General features: G+C 50.3%; 1 protein-coding gene across 4 annotated transcripts; it reads right to left on the reverse strand.

The window, feature by feature from the left end:
• Positions 1-128: 128 nt before the first annotated feature.
• Positions 129-19716, reverse strand: CFAP99 (cilia and flagella associated protein 99). Of its 4 annotated transcripts, none has more exons than XM_032950231.2 (16): positions 19642-19716; positions 16373-16488; positions 15893-16037; positions 14786-14880; positions 13921-14033; positions 13167-13341; positions 12691-12771; positions 12150-12218; positions 11337-11417; positions 10550-10638; positions 7074-7278; positions 6362-6503; positions 3064-3215; positions 2465-2670; positions 1587-1764; positions 129-996 (listed from the first exon to the last, which is right to left on the reverse strand). In XM_032950231.2, the coding sequence occupies exons 2-16, from the start codon at positions 16481-16483 to the stop codon at positions 820-822; spliced, it is 2019 nt and encodes a 672-aa protein (XP_032806122.2). In that variant the 5' UTR covers positions 16484-16488; positions 19642-19716; the 3' UTR covers positions 129-819. The 4 variants fall into 4 exon arrangements, with proteins under 4 accessions (XP_032806122.2, XP_032806121.2, XP_032806120.2 ...); XM_032950230.2 differs by having other exon boundaries at positions 19601-19679; XM_032950229.2 differs by lacking the exon at positions 19642-19716 and adding an exon at positions 17146-19569.
• Positions 19717-19735: the final 19 nt, after the last annotated feature.

Genomic DNA, 19735 nt, shown 5'->3' on the forward strand with positions numbered 1-19735 from the left:
CCTGTGCATTGCTGTGCTAGTCAATTCAATGCAGCGGCAACGTCCATCTGGTTGAACCGCGAGGCATTTGAATGCTGCTTCCCTGATCAACAGCATGAATACCCAACAGAGGGAACCATAAGCATGTATTAACAGATGTTTTTTTATTGAACAACACGGAAATAATCACATTCACAGTAATGACAACCATGTAAACCGCATATAGAGATTTAGGAAACGTAATATACTAGAGTTACACGAGTAGATCTGTTGCAATATGTGAACACATTCATAAGCATGTCCGGTGGTCGCTGTTATGATTATTGCATAGGTATTTGGGATACCAGCTTTGTTTTATTAGACAACAGAAGCTGAAATGAGGCAAAAGAACACACTGAAATCCTGCATGACAATTGGATTCCATGCTACTTATGGCAACTTATTGACACCTGTCTTGAAGACAGTTTTGTTTCATAGCCACTGTCACAAACACTTTGAGCAGCTATTCTCGAGCAGCGACACACCTGCAATTCATTGGTGGATCGCACATGCAACCTGCATGCCTATGAGGTGGAAAGTAGATGACGGTACAGCAAATAATTTTCTGACCTGTGTAGTTTTCTGCTGCGTTATCCTCTTGGCTACGTGGACCTTCTGCAGATAACCCAATTTCTTTCCACGTGAAAAACATGAAGGAACTGGCGAAACATGCTAATGCAGGGCCCACCAGAATGTCTTGAGACTCACCAAGGCTTTCCCGATTGAGGACACTCATAGATTTGTTTTCCCTTGAGAACGCCATTTGTATTTTAGCAACGCGCACCACACACTGGTGGCCACTCACACGGTGCTGATCTTCTCTTGAGTGCGGGTGATGCAGGCAGCGTTTGCGCCCACCCGGGCTGCCTGGTACACGCCGTGCTTGTGGTCGACCTGTTTGTCGGCCGCCCCCTGCGTCAGGAGCTGGGCCTGACGCTCCCTGCTCCTCTCCAGCTCCTGCCAGTGCTCCTGCGACTTCTGTGGGCACAAGCGCAGCAGTGGAATTGGGCCGGTATATAGCCATGCCCCCTACTTCTTTAGAGCACTATACACGTAGACCACCACTTTCAGAACGTTTTACCCTTGGTCAACATTTGCATTTTTAGGGGCAACAACAGTGAACGTAGTCTGCAGGACGATATAAGTTTTGTACCGGGACTTCTACGGTTCCATTTTGCCCGCTGCATATACGTGTCGTGGTTTGCACATATTACACTCGCTTCATCTTAACGCGATTAAACAGACAATACATTTAGTATGTGTAATCTCTTTGCTTACATAGTCTGTATGAACTTGTCTGGCTTGAAATTGTTTAATGTTAATTCACGAGAATAGTCTGAGCCAATAACATTCTACAAACAGGCCAGGGGAGGTGATGGGGGTGCATAGACCCCCACACTGGAAAAAATTCCCCCAACCGCTGGAGAAAGTTCCTTCTGCTGAGCAACCCTCCCCTTGTCTCGAATTGCGCGTTCGCACGCTGTGATGCTGTGATGCTGCGATGCTGCTCATCCCGTGGAGCAAGGCGGCTGCACACGGGTGGCGCCGCGTGCAGCCGTGAGGGTCACCTTGCTTGCCGGCACCGCGGCGGGCACTCCTGGCCCTTCCCGGCCACTCTGCGTCACCCTCTTCCTCTCTGCGCGACGGTCCTCCAGACGCTGAAGGAGGTCACTCAGCTTGGGGTCGCCCAGGGCGTCCGGAGGGGAGGCCGCGGGCGCCTGCTGCCTGGCTCGCTTCTCCTCCAGGCTGCACCCAGAGCCAGCGCAGCGGACTTAATGCGCATTCGCGCCGCGACGTTCGAAATACAATCCGAAACTCGGCACTGTCACACTCCTGGCTGAAAGTGTTGGTGACGTAAACCCCCTCCCCTCATCCACACCACTAATCTCTCTTATGAACACGACATCAATTAGTCCATGGATGTGTTCCCATCTTTATCAGTGAAGTAGAAGAGATCAGTCATATGCAACTGTGCCTCTGCTACTTGTCCTCTCATTTCCACCTTCAACCTCCCCCTATAGTCACTTGTACAAAAAATAATCAGATATTGTTTTTATACTATATTAGACTAATATTTATTGTTTTAGCTTTCCAAACCTTGGGCCTGATTCGGCAATCAAACAAAACGTGTATGTGGGGAAAGTTCTACTGATATAAACTTTACAGAAAATACATTTGTGTACAACACCATTTTGTCCAATAAACACTGCAGGTCACAACATTTCTCCTTTTGCTTCTTCCCTCACACCGCTCCACTTTGGAATTCCTTTTCCCAAGCCCTTCTAATAACCTTACTCAATTCAATAAGCGTGTTACATCATAGCTATTACATAATATAGCTACTACAGCTCGGATCATGCTGTTTTTGGTGGCCATGACACGCTGGGCATTAGACCTGTGCTCGCCAACTACGTGGACGCCAAACGTCCGCCGTGTTTCTTCTCACCGGAGAGCGGCTGCCTTGCTGTTGGATGCGCGGTGCAGGGAGATCTTGTCCAGGTGCTGCAGCAGTAGCTGCTCCTTGGCCTGTTTCTCCCTGAGGATGTCGTCACGCCGTTCCTCCTTGGCCTTGAGCTGGGCCTCCTTAAGTAGCGCCAGCCGCTCTCTTAGCTCCACCAGCGACATCTCGCTCAGCAGCGCATGCCCAGCCGTCTGCGATGGTCACGGAGAGCAAAGAAACGGGAATCGAGACCAGGAAAATCGGACAACCACAGTAACTAGCATAGGTTCGGCTATCGTCTCTCGGGACTGTTGATGGTCACGGCTTGGCTCTGGCCCAGTCTCGTAACACTCTGGCTCAGTTCACAAGCCTCCAGCGACGTCCGAGCGGCACGGCCGTGGCCTGGCTGAGGCGCGGCTCTCAGGAATCCTGGGCGTGATTGGGACCGTGCTCACAGCCGGCTCAAGTTAAGCGGGTGGCTCTGAGCCATGGCTCACTTGAGCCAGGGCCAGACCCGAGATGAGCCTTGACTAAAACTGAGCTACGGTTGGTTATGTGTAGCAAAGGCGGTTGTTCGTGCGACTGTGTTGAACTTGGCCGATTACCTGTGTGGGGTCCATGTGCGAATGGCGCAAGGTGGGCATGGCCTCCAGGGCGCGGATCTGTTGTATGAGCTCTTGCCGACGGCACATGTCCTCCTGGGCACGCTCCAGTGCCTGCCTCAGCAGCTCTTGGCTCTCCTCCATCACCTCCTGCACTGCTCACCCCACCACACGCATGGCTCAATCCACTACCAACACGGCTCAACGGAAAACGCTTTGCTCCCGACCACAGCGCACACGGCCGTGATGCTAAACAACAACGCATCACAAGAATAGCCACTTGCAGGAAGTGCAATTGAATCCTGCAACACACATTCTCACGCATTCCACTGCAAACACAAACAACAGCTTCATGCCTTACTCCAGTAGTTTATAATGGACACGAATATGGCAGATTTCGACTAACTGCTGCACTTTAGTTACTCACACGTGCATGGGATTTTACATTGTGACGGGAAAATCTAAATACTGTACACCTGTGGTGAAGACACGAGCCCTGTCCACCACCTCCTCGCTCCAGCCTGACCCCCACACCCTCCCCCTAGCTCCAGCCTGACCCCCACACCCCCCCCCCCTCGCTCCAACCTGAACCCCACACCCTCTCCCTAGCTCCACCCTGACCCCCACACCCTCCCCCTAGCTCCAACCTGACCCCCACACCCTCCCCCTAGCTCCACCCCTTGTGCTCTCCATCTTTCTCTCCACCACAGCCCCATTCCCTCATTCTGATCGCAATGCTTCTGGGAAATTATAACTTTAAAAATATCTAAAAACTCTATATCCGTGCAAAGTTGCACCAGTTCACGTATTTACCCACAATGATGGCTTTACTAAGTTTTCTGCAGTTGGATTAAATGTGGAAATATTTTTTTATAAAAGGTAAAAAAATAACCCTGAATGAGTGCCAATGTTCCTTAAATCATACAAGGCAGCAAAACAACTAACATCCTGTGTATGGTCGTGTAATATAGAGAATGCATTACAGAAATTACAATCTGTAAATGATGAGAAACCTCACCACAAAAGAAACAAACATGCAGGCTGGAAACCACTCCTTGCATATACTATATACAGTGAGGGAAAAAAGTATTTGATCCCCTGCTGATTTTGTACGTTTGCCCACTGACAAAGAAATGATCAGTCTATAATTTTAATGGTAGGTTTATTTGAACAGTGAGAGACAGAATAACAACAACAAAATCCAGAAAAACGCATGTCAAAAATGTTATAAATTGATTTGCATTTTAATGAGGGGAATAAGTATTTGACCCCCTCTCAATCAGAAAGATTTCTGGCTACCAGGTGTCTTTTATACAGGTAACGAGCTGAGATTAGGAGCACACTCTTAAAGGGAGTGCATCTAGTCTCAGCTTGTTACCTGTATAAAAGACACCTGTCCACAAGCAATCAATCAGATTCCAAACTCTACACCATGATCAAGACCAAAGAGCTATCCAAGGATGTCAGGAACAAGATTGTAGACCTACACAAGGCTGGAATGGGCTACAAGACTATTGCCAAGCAGCTTGGTGCGATTATTCGCAAATGGAAGAAACACAAAAAAACGTCAATCTCCCTCGGCCTGGGGCTCCATGCAAGATCTCACCTCGTGGAGTTGCAATGATCATCAGAACGCTGAGGAATCAGTCCAGAACTACACGGGAGGATCTTGTCAATGATCTCAAGGCAGCTGGGACCATAGTCACCAAGAAAACAATTGGTAACACACTACGCCGTGAAGGACTGAAATCCTGCAGCGCCCGCAAGGTTCCCCTGCTCAAGAAAGCACATATACATGCCCGTCTGCAGTTTGCCAATGAACATCTGTTTGGAGGAGGAGGAATGCTGCCTATGACCCCAAGAACACCATCCCCACCGTCAAACATGGAGGTGGAAACATTATGCTTTGGGGGTGTTTTTCTGCTAAGGGGACAGGACAACTTCTCCACATCAAAGGGACGATGGACGGGGCCATGTACCGTCAAATCTTGGGTGAGAACCTCCTTCCCTCAGCCAGACCATTGAAAATGGGTCGTGGATGGGTATTCCAGCATGACAATGACCCAAAAGACACGGCCAAGGCAACAAAGGAGTGGCTCAAGAAGAAGAAGCACATTAAGGTCCTGGAGTGGCCTAACCAGTCTCCAGACCTTAATCCCATAGAAAATCTGTGGAGGGAGCTGAAGGTTCGAGTTGCCAAACGTCAACCTCTAAACCTTAATGACTTGGAGAAGATCTACAAAGAGGAGTGGGACAAAATCCCTCCTGAGATGTGTGCAAACCTGGTGGCCAACTACAAGAAACGTCTGACCTCTGTGATTGCCAACAAGGGTTTTGCCACCAAGTACTAAGTCATGTTTTGCAGAGGGGTCAAATACTAATTTACCTCGTAAAAATGCAAATCAATTTATAACATTTTTGACATGCGTTTTTCTGGATTTTCTTGTTGTTATTCTGTCTCTCACTATTCAAATAAACCTACCATTAAAATTATAGAATGATCAATTCTTTGTCAGTGGGCAAACGTACAAAATCAGCAGGGGATCAAATACTTTTTTCCCTCACTGTATGCCAGGAGTTGGTGGTTTGGGTAAGGCTGAGCATTGTACATGCAATGCGCTCGCTCGTTGTTAAACCTATGAACCACATTACAGCACACATCTCCACTGCACTACAAACATCAGGGGTGTTGAGAAGAATAACCAATTCACTGCATATCACAACATTCATTCAAACTCACTTGAGCATCAATTCACTGCAAACCATATGCACAAACCTGATCAGTGCAGTGTGTTGACAAAGCACACCGCAGCTTCCACAGCACTCGCAAGTGCAGAAATTGCAAACCTGGAGTCCCTGACACCTGAGCAGTATGCGGCAACATTACAGTTGAATCAAACCTTGGTGACATGTTACTTTATACACACCCATTGCTCAATAGAGCAATGGCGCAGTGGTTATCGTTGCTAGCCCTGAGCACGTGGTGTAAATTCCACATTCCCGCGGCAGGGCTCTGCATAAGACGATCACTCACAAAGAGGTACTCATTTTATCAACCCTGGAGGCCACGTGGGGGCCCCTGAGGCCACCATCCACAGGGCTGTCGCGGGGCCCTCTTTTGTGACAGCTTAATAGTGCAGTGCTAACCGCAAGGCCACCACTCCTCCCAAATGTAAATGATGTAAAACAGTAATTGTAAATATGAGTAGGACACTGACAGTGTGTTTGTAATTCAACTTTTCAAACGAGCAGAAGCAACAGTGATTTTAGGAAGTAAAAACAGTGATATGGTGATTCTTACCTATTTTCTGTTTGTATTCTTGAAGTTTCAGTTTAGCTGCTTTGGAATTCTCATGACCCTCCATGATTTGCTTAATCAGTTTCTTCATCTCCTTCTCTTCTTGAAGCCGCCGGTCTGCGTACTGCTGCATCATCTCGGCTGTCTGTGGCACACGCAGCACGTGGCAGTCGCAACGTCCACAGACACACCATAGGCTAAGCGAGACGCGCACACAGACTGCGGCACACCGCACAGGCGGTGGACCAGCGGCAGCACAGTCGCCGCTTGTTGCAGAGGTTGAATCCGGTAGGCCGTCCTGGTTATAACTGCGGTTTTGTATTAACCGTAAAGTACTACTCGCTGTCTACTTCACATTGCACGTTAAAGATCCCCTGGCGCCATTTGGAATGAGAAGACCATTGTATGCCAGCATCACGGTCCAAATTTGAAAAATTACACTGCAACATTACTCAATTAGGATTACACACAGAAACATTTTTCCCGACTTGAAGACTATATCCATCAAGTCCCAGTCAATATAAAAATAGACAAAGCACCTCCATCCATTCGTCACAAAAGGTGTGCCATATTCTTTGGAATCTTTTAAACAACAAAATTGGTGGAAAATAGCATAATTTGTTTATATTTTCTCACACATGTTGGCAATAGCTGCCTTCCCTCCCACACGTAAACTGGGCCCCAAACCCTGCCCCAGCTCTGCTGCTGCTGCCACCTGCTGCTTGACGGTGGCGGCTTTGTGCTGGTTCTGGCTGGCGAGGGCATGCCGTGCCAGCACGGCCTCCTCCAGACTCAGCTTCCCCTCCAGCCGACGCCGCTCCTCCTCCAGCGCTGCCTCCGACGCGTCGCGCTGCCGCATGCGCTCCTGCCAATCAGCGAATTCGCTCCCGTCCCGAGCACCCCTAACCAGCTCCTCTAGCCTGGCCACATTAGAGAGAGAAACAAAATGGACCAATATTTCACAGAGTAGCTTCATCAAAGGTGCAATGCTCTTCTCTGCGAGGACATCCTTTTAAACGAGAGCTGTCCCAACCATGCGCATGCGCACCGTTAATGAGCAACAGTTAGGGTTTGGGAGTGCATGCGCGAGTGCATATGTGTGCGTAAAAGTGTCTGCGCATGTGTGTGTTCAGGTGCCAAACCCCATCTGACGGAGCCAGGAGATTGAATCCTTACCCTAGGGACTCCTCCAAAAACAACAAAAAACCACTGCGGGTGGCCACGTGGAATGTTTGAACGCTCACTGCGGAGGAGAGGCTGCCACTTCTGTCGAGAGCTGGACCAGTACCACCTGGATCTCTGTAGTATTCAGGAGGTCTGGTGGACCGGCTCTGGCTCCTGCCACCATGAGGGGTGGACAGTCCTCTACTTGGGGCAGGAGACTGCCAAACAACAGGGTGTGGCTCTTCTTCTAAACAAAACAATGAAGGGGGCATGGGAGCGTGGCGGCGAGGTGTGTGAAGCTGTAAGCCCCATGCTACTTTGGGCTCACCTTCCCATCAACCAGAGGCGAGGAGTGGTGGTTTGTGGTTACTTATGCCCCCACCAATGACGAACATCCATGGAGGGATGCAGGCAAGGCTGATGAGTCAGATGCCTTCTATGACCTCCTGTCACAGGTGCTGGCTAAAGTGGCCCCTCTTGATAGAGTCATCGTGTTGGTTGACTTCAATGCCCGAGTTGGTCATGATGCTGGCAACCGGTCTGGAGTGATTGGAAGGCATGGGCCAGATCAGCTCAATAACAGCAGTAGATGCTGCTAGATTTTTGTGCAGCCCACATGGGCTTGTAATTACCAACACGCTGTTCCGGCATCGGCACATCCACACAACATCGTGGATGCATGCCGGGTCCAAGCAAGAACATCTGCTGGACTACATAGTGACGGAACAGCGGATGCGGGCCCATGTCCTTGACACCAGGACCTAACGTGGGGCTAATCTGCCCACTGACCATCGACTTGTCATCTATAAGATGTGCCTGCCATTCTTCCACTCCGATGGTGGGTGTACACCCAGGACCCCATTCAAACCCATAGTGGCCTGGTCTTAGCTAGCTGATGAAAGTTGCAAGGGAGAATGTCATGATCGCTTGCAGCTGGGGTTGGCATCGTTCCCCACTCCTCCTGATGTCGAGGGGAACCGGGCGAGGTTTAGGACTGTGGTTCATGCAGCTGCAATGGCTGCTTTGGGTACACGATCCAGACCTCCCCAGAGACCCTGGCTGACAGAGGAGGTGTTCAGGCTGGCTGAGAAAAAGCGACAGGCCCATTCTCATCATCCACAGCATCCCACGTCAAAGAATGAGGAGGCTTACCGCAGCCTTCACTCGGAGGTTTGGAGAGCCGTGAAGCGCTGCAAGGATGGGTGGTGGCGGGTTTGCTTAGAAGATGGAGTCTGCCTCAATGGCCCGTGATCACAAATAGCTCTTTAACACCATCAAAAAAGTAACCTGCAGCGTCACACCTATTACCATAATTAGGGGAAAGAACGGTGATCCAATCTCCGACCCCCAGGAACAGGTTTGCAGATTTGCTGAGCATTTCTGTGAGGTCCTGGGGGAGGGGAAATCCCTCAGCCAGGAAAACATCGTGGGACAAAGTGGGGATGACCCTGCTGAGGCTGCGGTGCCTCAAATATTGGAACAAGTCACCCCCTGTGAGTGGCTGGTTGAGGTGCCATCTGTTAATGAAGTACTGAAGGTGATCCAGAGTCTGAAACCAGGAAAGGCACTGGGCAAAGATGATCTCCCAAGCGAAATGTTGAGGGAGGGTGGCGTTTGTGCACAGACTGCCCTACATAACATCATAACAACAGTCTGGACCACTGGATGGGTTCCGCAGGATTTGAAGGATGCCCTGGTGGTCCCCCTCTTCAAGAACGGGGACTGCACAGACTGTAACAACTACAGGGGCATCTCACTCCTCAGTGTCCCGGGAATGGTCCTGGCAAGAATTATTCAACATCTATTTCGACCACGTAGTTCGTGAAGCCTTCGATGGCTGTACCGGAGGAATTTCCATCTGGTACAGATACAATGGGAGGCTGATCGATGCCCAGGTGCAGTCAAGGAATGGCTCCCTATTGGCCAACCATGTTACATGTACCGATGATCTGGTAATTGCTGCTCACTCAGAGGAGGAGTTGGAGGCGCTGCTGCTGAACCTGGAGCTTGCCACTAAGAGGTGGGGCCTTACCATCAGCCCCACCAAAATTAAGCACCTGCCTAGGTATTTTGTGCCATCGGACACTCTACCCCCACAACTCCCAATTGGTGATGGGGCACTTGTGGAGAGAGAAGATAATTTCCCATACCTGGGCAGTGTGCTGCTGACCGGCTCCAATTTGACAGCAGAGGTCTCAATGAATCAGTCGAGCGGCATTATCTTTTCATCAGTTAAGTAACGCTGTGTGGAAGCTACCTGGTCTGTCGCTCCGCACTAAGCTTCAGGTCTTCTCGGCCACGGTCATTCCCTCCCTTCTCTACGCTTGCGAAACGTGGACCCCCTAATGGAACATCTTCGCCGGTTAGAAACATTTAGGCTAGCCTGCCTATGATCCATCCTGGGTTTAACCAAGCTGGATTGTGTGAGGAGCTCACAAATCCTTGAAAGATCTGGGCAAGGTCCCATCGGTGAGCTCCTCCGGCAGGCAAGGCTGCGTTGGCTGGGTCATGTAGCCCGCATGCCCAGCCACCGCATGCCGAAACAGCTTTTGTTCGGCTGGATCGAGGGGGCTAAACGGGCGCGGCACGGGCTAGAGAAGAGATGAAGTGATGTGGTACAGGAGGACGTGGATCTGAGTGGACTTGCCGATGACTGATACCAGCGGTGTCAAGATCAGCCTCTGTGGAGGAGGCTCGTGAAGGATGCTACTGGGCAGTTGGAGGCAGTCGCCCTCCAACAACAACGGAGGGCGGAGGAGCGACGCTCACAACGAGCGGAGCGCCGGGCGGCTAAAGCACAACAGGTTGGCACAGTAGGGGGCACAGGTGGTGCATCAGCCAGTCATCTCAGTCAGTCGACCCGTGGCACCTGGGTCTGCCCCGTGACCTCCTGCCAGCGGGCGTTCGACACTTCACGTGGCCTCAAGGTGCACATGGCCTGGCACAAGCGTCGTGGTGACGTCACCACCACTTAGTGGTGGTTGTTGTTGTGTGTGCGCATGTCTTTGTGCGTGCGTGGCAACCGACCTTTTGAGCTCCTGTGTCTCTCGGGCCTGGTAGAAAGCTCCCTCCCGCAGTATGGCCGTTGTGTTGAGCTTAATAGGAACGTTGTTCTTCTACAATAAAAACAAGGCTCGTATCACAGTTCTGTAAACTATATGCAGCTTCGCATTGTCACGATGCTACGTTAGCAAGTAGAGTCCTGCCAAAGGGAATACATTTTATTAATTACACTTGGCAAATGTGCTCTCGTTATGTTTCCTGTATTGTGTGTTTAAGATAAACTGGTTGTTGGCATTGACCAATGGAAGATTATTAATTACTTTTACTGTATTGTCAAAATAAAACATTCCGATCACGTGGGACAGCATCCGTAAATGTCCGGGAACTTGCGACATACATCCATCACTCTCTGTCCATGGTACATGTCCGGGAACAAGCGATATCCACCCATCACTCTCTGTCCATGGTACATGCATCCAGAGGGACTCCTCACTCATCATCCAGAAGATGGTCATATCTCTCATTGCTGCCATAATATTTGTATCTATCTAATGTAATCTCAATTTTAATATTATGCATTAAAGGCTCTGTGGGTATAAAAACCAAAAGAACACCTTGTATAAATGCTTTACTTGTTTTGTTGAACGTATTGTCATGCAACCCCACCACCTCCGTGAGCAGTTCACTAAGGATGGCAGATTGGCAGCGCTGAGGTCACAAACCGTGCAAAAAATGTACAGATGGAGGCAGAGAACGCTTCTCTCTCTCTCTTGGCTTTGGTTGAGCCCTTGGATAGAGCGGTGGTGCTTACCGCGGTCTTTGGCATGCTCCTGGCCCGGGGCCTCTCTGCACTCGTCCTCGACATCTCTGCAGCGAGCTCCGCCATGACGCGCTGAGCACATCGAACGGGAGAGGTGGTGGATGGTTCGGCCACACAGCTGATGTGCGTAACGGTTACTGAATTGACACGTTTGACATTTTTATTTTGTAAATAAAAAATAATGCTGGGGAAGCGGGCGGCACAATGTACCGAGCTAAAGCGCGCAAGCTGCAGGCCACCGTTACCACTGCTGCTGAGCAGGAAAAACTGAAAATCTGCCTTTCACAAGAACGTGCCAAGTACCAAGTGTGTGCAGGCACGCTCGCAAAAAATGCCTAACATTACTTTCAGCGCGTTACGTGAATCGGCATAACTAATTGTATAATACGACAGTGTTGTACAAATGTCCACAAGACCCCATCCCATCGACAACAAAAAAGCGTAGTGCTCAAGGTTCACAAATATTAAATTCTGTATCAAATTCACTGGAATCAGTCACTATGCATGTGGACGTGTATAGCATCAACTAACTATACACTGGCCTTGAGAGTGAAAATAACCAATAATACGTATGTGTAATCTCGCACGGTGAAATATGTAAGTATTGGTAAACACCGGTCAGATTTCTCCCTCAATTTGAGGTCTACTCCTTCCTCTGTACCTTTCTACTTCCCGCACCTTCCATTAGCACGATTGGCTACGACAGTGCGAAAGAAGTTCAACACACATACACACTCCCCACTCCGTTCCTTTCCATGTCACTCCCACACACCCTCGGCATACCCCCTCCCGTGTCATCCTCACCTTGGTTTGATCCGCCTTCTCGGCGTTTGCGCACTGGAACAGAATCTTGCTCGCTTCCATCAGATTTCTCTGTAACAGCACGAGCGGTGACATGCTTTTTTTCTTAGATTTAGAAATGTGCCTGTTCTAACAAGTCGTTCTGGTGTACCGTGTCCACGTGATCATGTTAAGTTTTTACTTTAAAACGATTACAGCTGCTGAACCATTGCAATTTAACTGTTACTAAGTAACTCTGGGTGCTCGCTTTCATGACTTACTAGACACGAATTACATTATCACAAAGCTATCACAAAGTATATCTTTATATTTTCGGTATGACTCTTTTTTTTTGTTCAGAGGGTCCTGCCAAGTTGTGTGAGTAGGGGGCGATGTTGCTGCCATGTGTAATCCCAACTGATCAGTTTGTAGGTCATATTTCAACATTGAGATGTTTGGCCAATACCAGTTGCACGGTGTGTGTGTTTGGCTTTAGATGACTCATGTGCCAAGTATGTGCAGTTGTGCTAAAGCAAGAGTGGTTTGTGTTCCAGAGTTAGGGAACCTCAGCTCTTCGCCGATTCCTCTGCCTGACGTCCTGAAGCTTTGCCATTTCTTTCGGGAGATGGTACGTGCTCTTGGGCACCTGCACACACAAACACTCAACTGTACAACCACAGCACTCCCTGCCAAGCTTGCAACAGCTCGGCCTGGGGTCGGGCGTCAAACACCAAGCTTGTTGACGTGCAGTTACATTCGACAAGCGCATCATCGTCTCAGGAATCCTCTTTATCCAGCAGTGGAATGGAAAAAGCCTGGCTATCATCATAGCCAGCATTAAACAATTGTGGTCATGCATCCATCACCAGAGCAGACTCCATATTACATGTGACATAACACATTTTTTAATGATGAATCGTGTTTAACCAAATAAAAAACATTTCTAAATGGGCAGTTAAATGATACGGAGCATGGTGTATTTCCGATCACGCCAGTGAGTAACATTAATGGTGGTGGCACGGCGAGGGAGGGGAGACGTACGGGGTTGGGTTTGCCGAGGGAGGGGACGCGGTCCGGCAGCGGCAGAGTTCGTGGCTTGGGCTTGGTCAGCGAGAACTCCTGCGGCTCCGTGGTCTTAGGCTTCGGCCGCGGGGGACTTGTGCCGTCCAGTTGGCTTCTCAACTGCTCCGTCAGCCAAAGCACTTCCTCTCTGCTTCTGAAAGCGACAAAGAAAATTCCTTACGCAGCTGTGTCTGCCAAAGGGGCGATTAACATGCTGTAAGGGAATAGCAAAGACTCAATAATTCCTCGATACTCTTATCTCGGATCGGCTGTCTTGGGTTGTTCGGTCGATTTTATTGTACATCGTTTACATGTGGAGGACTAAAGTGCCTGAAGCGAAGTGACACATTAAAGAAGATGGAGAGACAGCTAGGAAACCTTGCTGAATCACCACCAGACACCTCGCTGTACATCTGGTGGGTTCACACACACATTATGAGTCTTGCAAAGAATACAATGACATCACTGAATGAACTTAACATAATTTAATGTATTAATATTTCCATGCAGCGTGAAACTAAACCAGTAGAGGCATTGTTAGTTACGTGGAGCCGGTTGACATTGCCACTGCTCTGCCTACACAGAGGCACGTGCAAGTGGAGGCGGTGCCAATCCCACGTAAAAATGCTTTGATATAAAACAGCACGAGCAGTTTTAAATGGCGTTATGTCATTGCATGGCTTAATTGTGGCCCTAAAAACCATGCGCTTGGCCCAAGTGTTCATAAACGTACTTGAGTAGTGGCGCCAGCAGGTTATTTTGTACGAAGGTGATGTCATAGAGCTGACTCCACTCATCCTTCATCCAGGTGCTCAAGTTGACTTCGTCAAACAGGAAAGTCAAAAACTGCAAGGAAAAACAGTCCCCGCGTGTCTCATTAGTTCAGTAATCATACAAACTCACGCTGAGCAAGCACTGCAGCATCATAGGCAACGGCAGACGAAGCTTGTGGGCAAAGGGACCACGTTGTAGCATTGTCCAGGCAGGGTTATTACCAAACTGACTTCTTCCCTGTTTTTGTTTGGTCGAGTGGCTACCCCCGCTCATAACAGCAGGACCCCGCTGGTCACAGCAGTAGGTCTGACGGAAGGCAGACTAGAAGGAGCAGAGGTTTGGAAAGGAGGTAATGTGGGTCCTCAGCTGGGTGAGGGTGGGGCATTCGAGAAGCTTGGAGAGGGTGGAGAGATTGGTTGTGGGTTGATAGCATCCCGGGATGTCTGGAGTGAGGCCAGGTTTCTTGAGAAGCAGGGTGACTTGATCAGTTTTGTAGGAATTTTGGAAACGCCAAAATGTGAAATAAGCATTAATGACATTGGTGATCATGATTGTGAGTGCTGTGGTGCACTGTGTGAACAAGGAACTGGGGAAGGTGTCCAGAGGAGATGACTTCATGTGACGTGCTTGGATTACATCAAGTAACTCTTCATGCCATCGATTGAAATACCAAACTCAACATAGGAGGTACAATGTTTTGTCAGTTTCTTTTCATATGTCAGATGAAAGAAAGATAGGCAATCAATAAATAATTTGAAACATTGAAAAAATGACAGCAGCTGTGGCAATATGGAGAATACATTGTGAACTGCACGCATTGTCACCTTATGCATGCTGGGTATGTCTTGGGAGTTGATTATCTTGGTGAAACTGGTCATCCCCAGCTCTTCCAGACGAAACACAGCCAGGTAGGCGATGACTGAGAGCGAACGTAACAGTGGTGGAAATTTTATCTCAACACGTAGCCACACCACCGATACAGCACTATATTTAAATAGCAATTTCAATAAATACTCATTTAAATAATGGACATCAAACGTAGGCACGTGACAGATCTGAATGTGGACAATAATCGGGCTCGCTCACCCCCGTGTGAGTGGTACAATTAAGCTACAAAAGGCTCCTATGCCTTCAGTAATGGGTATCGCCTTGTTTATACGAACCACTTGAAACCAGACTGTGTTGGTCCAAGAATGGCCCGCGTGCGGTCCAACTCCACCCCAAAGATCTTGGTCCCACAACAGCTATCCAAATGAGGCTTCGTCGGATCCTGCTTTAATTCTCTGTTACTTCTCTCTATCTGCATCCTCCATCTTCACACCCCCACCCCCTCCTCTCCCACTACTCTGTCTACACCTCTAAGCTTCCTCTCTCTATCCCCTCTGGCTTAGTGATCGAGCCCAGCAGAGCTCACCTTAACTTTTCCCGCGTTGTGCTCTGAGATACCATTTCACTATAAATGCTTAACAAACACAAATCCTTATCCTTATCAATTACTCCCACAAGAGGTTCTGAAATTGACGTTCATGTCCTGTGTCATTGGATGGAAAAAAGGGAACCTGGAGGTGAAATGGCAGCTGAAGAAAGGAATTGAAAGATGAATGACTACAAAGTGTAAGATGTTTCTACAATGGAAACACAGGTATGGGGTGTGCATTACAGCTGCACACACCATTAAGCCATAGTGACGGCAAGGGCCTCATCGTGAGAGGATTGCAAGGTTATTGAATACGGCGATAATTACAGTAATGAAAGGTAGTCGTAACAAAAAGTGATATAACGATGGTGAATGATGCAAGCAAAAGGGTCATTGTTATATGAGCAGTGAAGAGATTTAAATAACTTTTACAAAGTGCTATTTTGAGTGGCTTTAACGTGGTGGTAGCAGGATAATTGTTTAGTGGAATGTGCAGGGCACCTGTGAGACGCACCTGTAAAGACGTTTCGCTGCTTGAGCAGAACGTGCTTGCCGTGGCGAGCGTAGAAGGCGTTGACCACGACCGCGAGCAGTCGCCTCTGTTCCACGCAGCCTCCCAGCACCCCCAGGAGGAATACCAAATTCTCTTCACTCCAGCCCTCCGCAGCACAGCACGTCGGAAAATATTGGCGGTGTTAGAATTTTCCAATTTTGTGGTTTATGGAGAGATAAAACATACAAATTCATTAAAATTGAGTCTGCTGCTGGGCGAAGGCCTCCCCAAGCAGCTGGCCGTACAAACAGGTTCTGTGTTTTATTAAAACATCACCTTGCTCAAACATGACTGCACCTACAGAGCATGTACAAACTTCCCAAGGTTTTTAAATAGGTCCCTACATTTGTATAACAAAAACACAATCAATGTGTTTTCTCTTGCAAGTATAAATACACGCTGTCGGGGCGGCAATGGGATCCGCCACTGTGCTGCACGTACCTGGCGCGACTGGATGATGTCGTCTGTGATCTGCATGAGGTTCTCTTCCCCTGCTGTGATCTTATCCAGCAGGGCGACCACCTCCCCAATCAGCTCCCCGTAGTTTCCCATTGCTCCTGGGATACACAAAGCGCCACATAGCCATTGTTTTAAACACCATCTCAATAAGTCATCTATACCACCATGGGCACGACCCGCACCTCCGATTCGCACCGTTGGCTACGTACGGTGCGAAAGCTCAACATTATACATACAATGACACCCCCCTGCCCTCTTACTCGGGAGCCCGCGGGGCTGGTGATTGATGCAGGAGACACGCGCAGGAGGAGGAGTCCCCTCGCCTGCCGCCCCACAACACAGCCGTTGTCGGGCATCGCGTTCTCTCTCAAAGCCTTTTCCTAGCGCAGCGCGCGTGCGGCAAACTCGGATTTCAAGCGAACTCGGCTTGCTGCTCGCCCTCGCTGCGAGGCTAATTTCTCGTCACTTCGTCGCAAGCGCAGCAGGTCCGGCAGCAGCAGGTCCGGCAGCAGCGGCGATCGCTGTCACGGGGGCGGGGGGGGACCACGCGGCAGCGGCTCTGTTGGTGTCGCACTGAGCGGCAACTCCTTCAAGACTCAAGCGCGGCCTTTTTGAACGTCACTGCGAGCTCCCCGCGGTAGAACCGCACGGGGACGCGCGCCGCTGCCGTTCGCTGCGCCTGCCGAGTCGCCCCGCGACTCGCGCGCACTGCGACAAAACACCCCGACGCCCAACGTTCCGGTTGTTGTTTGTACCGTGCGGGCGTGGGTTCCCAGTAGAATCCAGTGGGGATTCCGAGCCAGAGGGCTCCCTAGGAGGCCCCGGGTCTGCGGGGGTAGCGGTCCGCGAGGGTGAAGATTCGCGCCACACTCGCGCGGTGTCTTCCCACTCCCCGGCTCTACACGCGGCTGCGTCACCACGGCCTCCCGCGTCCACGTCTCCCATATATAATAATAATAACCCCGCAGCAGCAGTCTTTGGTGATACTACTGCTGCATTGCCAGTGGTGCCCAGGCACAAATAACAACAATAAAAACAACTCAACACGTCCGTTAGTAACGTTGTAGCCTTAAAGAGAAACAAATGTAACAAGCGCCGTTATAGGCGATGTCCCTTGTTTATGTTGCTGTCAAGAAGAGCCATTGTCCCAACTTCGCGTGTTATATATTTTTCATTTTGGAGGCCAATATTATTGACTAATCTGTCAAGTTATCCCTTATACCGTTTGGGGCATACATCTGTTGTCAGTACAGTACTGGACATTGATTTAAAAAAAGGATTCGGTCATAGAGATAGTTTTGACCATACTTCACCATGGTGGTCAGTGGAAGGGGTTGGGAAAAAGCGGTTCAGATTTAGCTCGCGATTGATGTTGGCCGACAATCGAGCCTCAGTCGCAAGATTATCCGCGCCGCGCAATCATCCACTGCTGCCCCCTCACGTCTCATCTGATGCATCTCCCGTTTCATCTCTCGTCTGAGTCTCTACCCTCACCACGGCTCGCCAATCTCACTGCAACTTTCCTCACATATCGCTTCACTCCTTCGATGAACATCACTTGCACGGACAATAATTCGGCATTGGGCCGGATATCGCTGACGTGTGCACCTTCACCGGTGCAAAACAGCCCTGTTGACGCACTGCCACCAACGGTGTTGCGGTTCTGTGATACACACGCAGCGTTTGAAATGGAAGTGTAGAAATGCTTCTATGAAACCTATAATCGTCCTGCAACCTCGCGTCTGCTGCCGTTACTCCTCCGCGGGATACATCGCGGCGTAGGAATTGGAACCCTTCTGAGGAGTGCCGGAACCCACGAGTCTGGTGTGGCCTGTACCGGCCCGGGTCGACCACTGGCTACACACACACACGGGTACGAGTGACCAGGTGAGTGACCACTGGCTACACACACACACGGGTACGAGTGACCAGGTGAGTGACCACTGGCTACACACACACACGGGTACGAGTGACCAGGTGAGTGACCACTGGCTACACACACACACGGGTACGAGTGACCAGGTGAGTGACCACTGGCTACACACACGGGTAGGAGTGACCAGGTGAGTGACCACTGGCTACACACACACAAGGGTACGAGTGACCAGGTGAGTGACCACTGGCTACACACACGGGTAGGAGTGACCAGGTGAGTGACCACTGGCTACACACACACACGGGTAGGAGTGACCAGGTGAGTGACCACTGGCTACACACACACACGAGTACGAGTGACCAGGTGAGTGACCACTGGCTACACACACGGGTAGGAGTGACCAGGTGAGTGACCACTGGCTACACACACGGGTAGGAGTGACCAGGTGAGTGACCACTGGCTACACACACACACGGGTACGAGTGACCAGGTGAGTGACCACTGGCTACACACACACGGGTACGAGTGACCAGGTGAGTGACCACTGGCTACACACACACACGGGTACGAGTGACCAGGTGAGTGACCACTGGCTACACACACACACGGGTACGAGTGACCAGGTGAGTGACCACTGGCTACACACACACACGGGTACGAGTGACCAGGTGAGTGACCACTGGCTACACACACGGGTACGAGTGACCAGGTGAGTGACCACTGGCTACACACACACACGGGTACGAGTGACCAGGTGAGTGACCACTGAGCCCGGAGCTTCTCTAGCAAATGGAGACCTGGGACACAGCGAAATTGACAAAAGAAGCACCCGCGTGCACGTGGGGTGGGCAATAAGTTGGCTGCGGAGTTCTGAATGCAGAAATCTGCGGGAGCGCCCTGGGAGTGATGGTGTCTGGCTGCGCTCCCGCGGATTTCCCTGCTCCAACTGTGGGGGTTTCGTTGCAGAGTTCGCGGCATTATCTGCATCTCGCCAGGCGAGGTTTGGCCACGCGTGCCACTGAATGAAGCAGCGCCGACTACGCAGCCCCAACAGCCACCCGGCCCCCCACACGGGGGACTTCTCCCGCTCCACGCTGGGATCTCCCCTCCGGACTACGCAGCCCCAACAGCCACCCCGGCCCCCCACACGGGGGACGTCTCCCGCTCCACGCTGGGATCTCCCCTCGCCCCCCAACACCGCTCACGATGCCTGCGCGACACGGCCGAGTCCGTCAACTCCGCTGCGAAACGCGGCCACACACGCGGCACGTGAATGCGCAAACAAACACGCGTCAAGGTAAAGCCGTCAACAACACGTCAACAGATCAACAAACCCGCGCGTAAACAACGCGGGCGCCTCCTGCTGCTCCCTCACCGCGCCGTCTCCTGGCAACAACCACTGTGCGCCGCGAGATCTCACCCCTCTCTTCTCGCGAGATCTCACGCCTCTTTTCTCGCGGATTCTCACG

The sequence above is a fragment of the Petromyzon marinus genome, chromosome 9 (genome assembly GCF_048934315.1).
Source record: "Petromyzon marinus isolate PM22_M1 ecotype Great Lakes invasive population chromosome 9, UKy_Petmar_22M1.pri1.0, whole genome shotgun sequence".
Taxonomy (NCBI): Eukaryota; Metazoa; Chordata; class Hyperoartia; order Petromyzontiformes; family Petromyzontidae; genus Petromyzon; species Petromyzon marinus.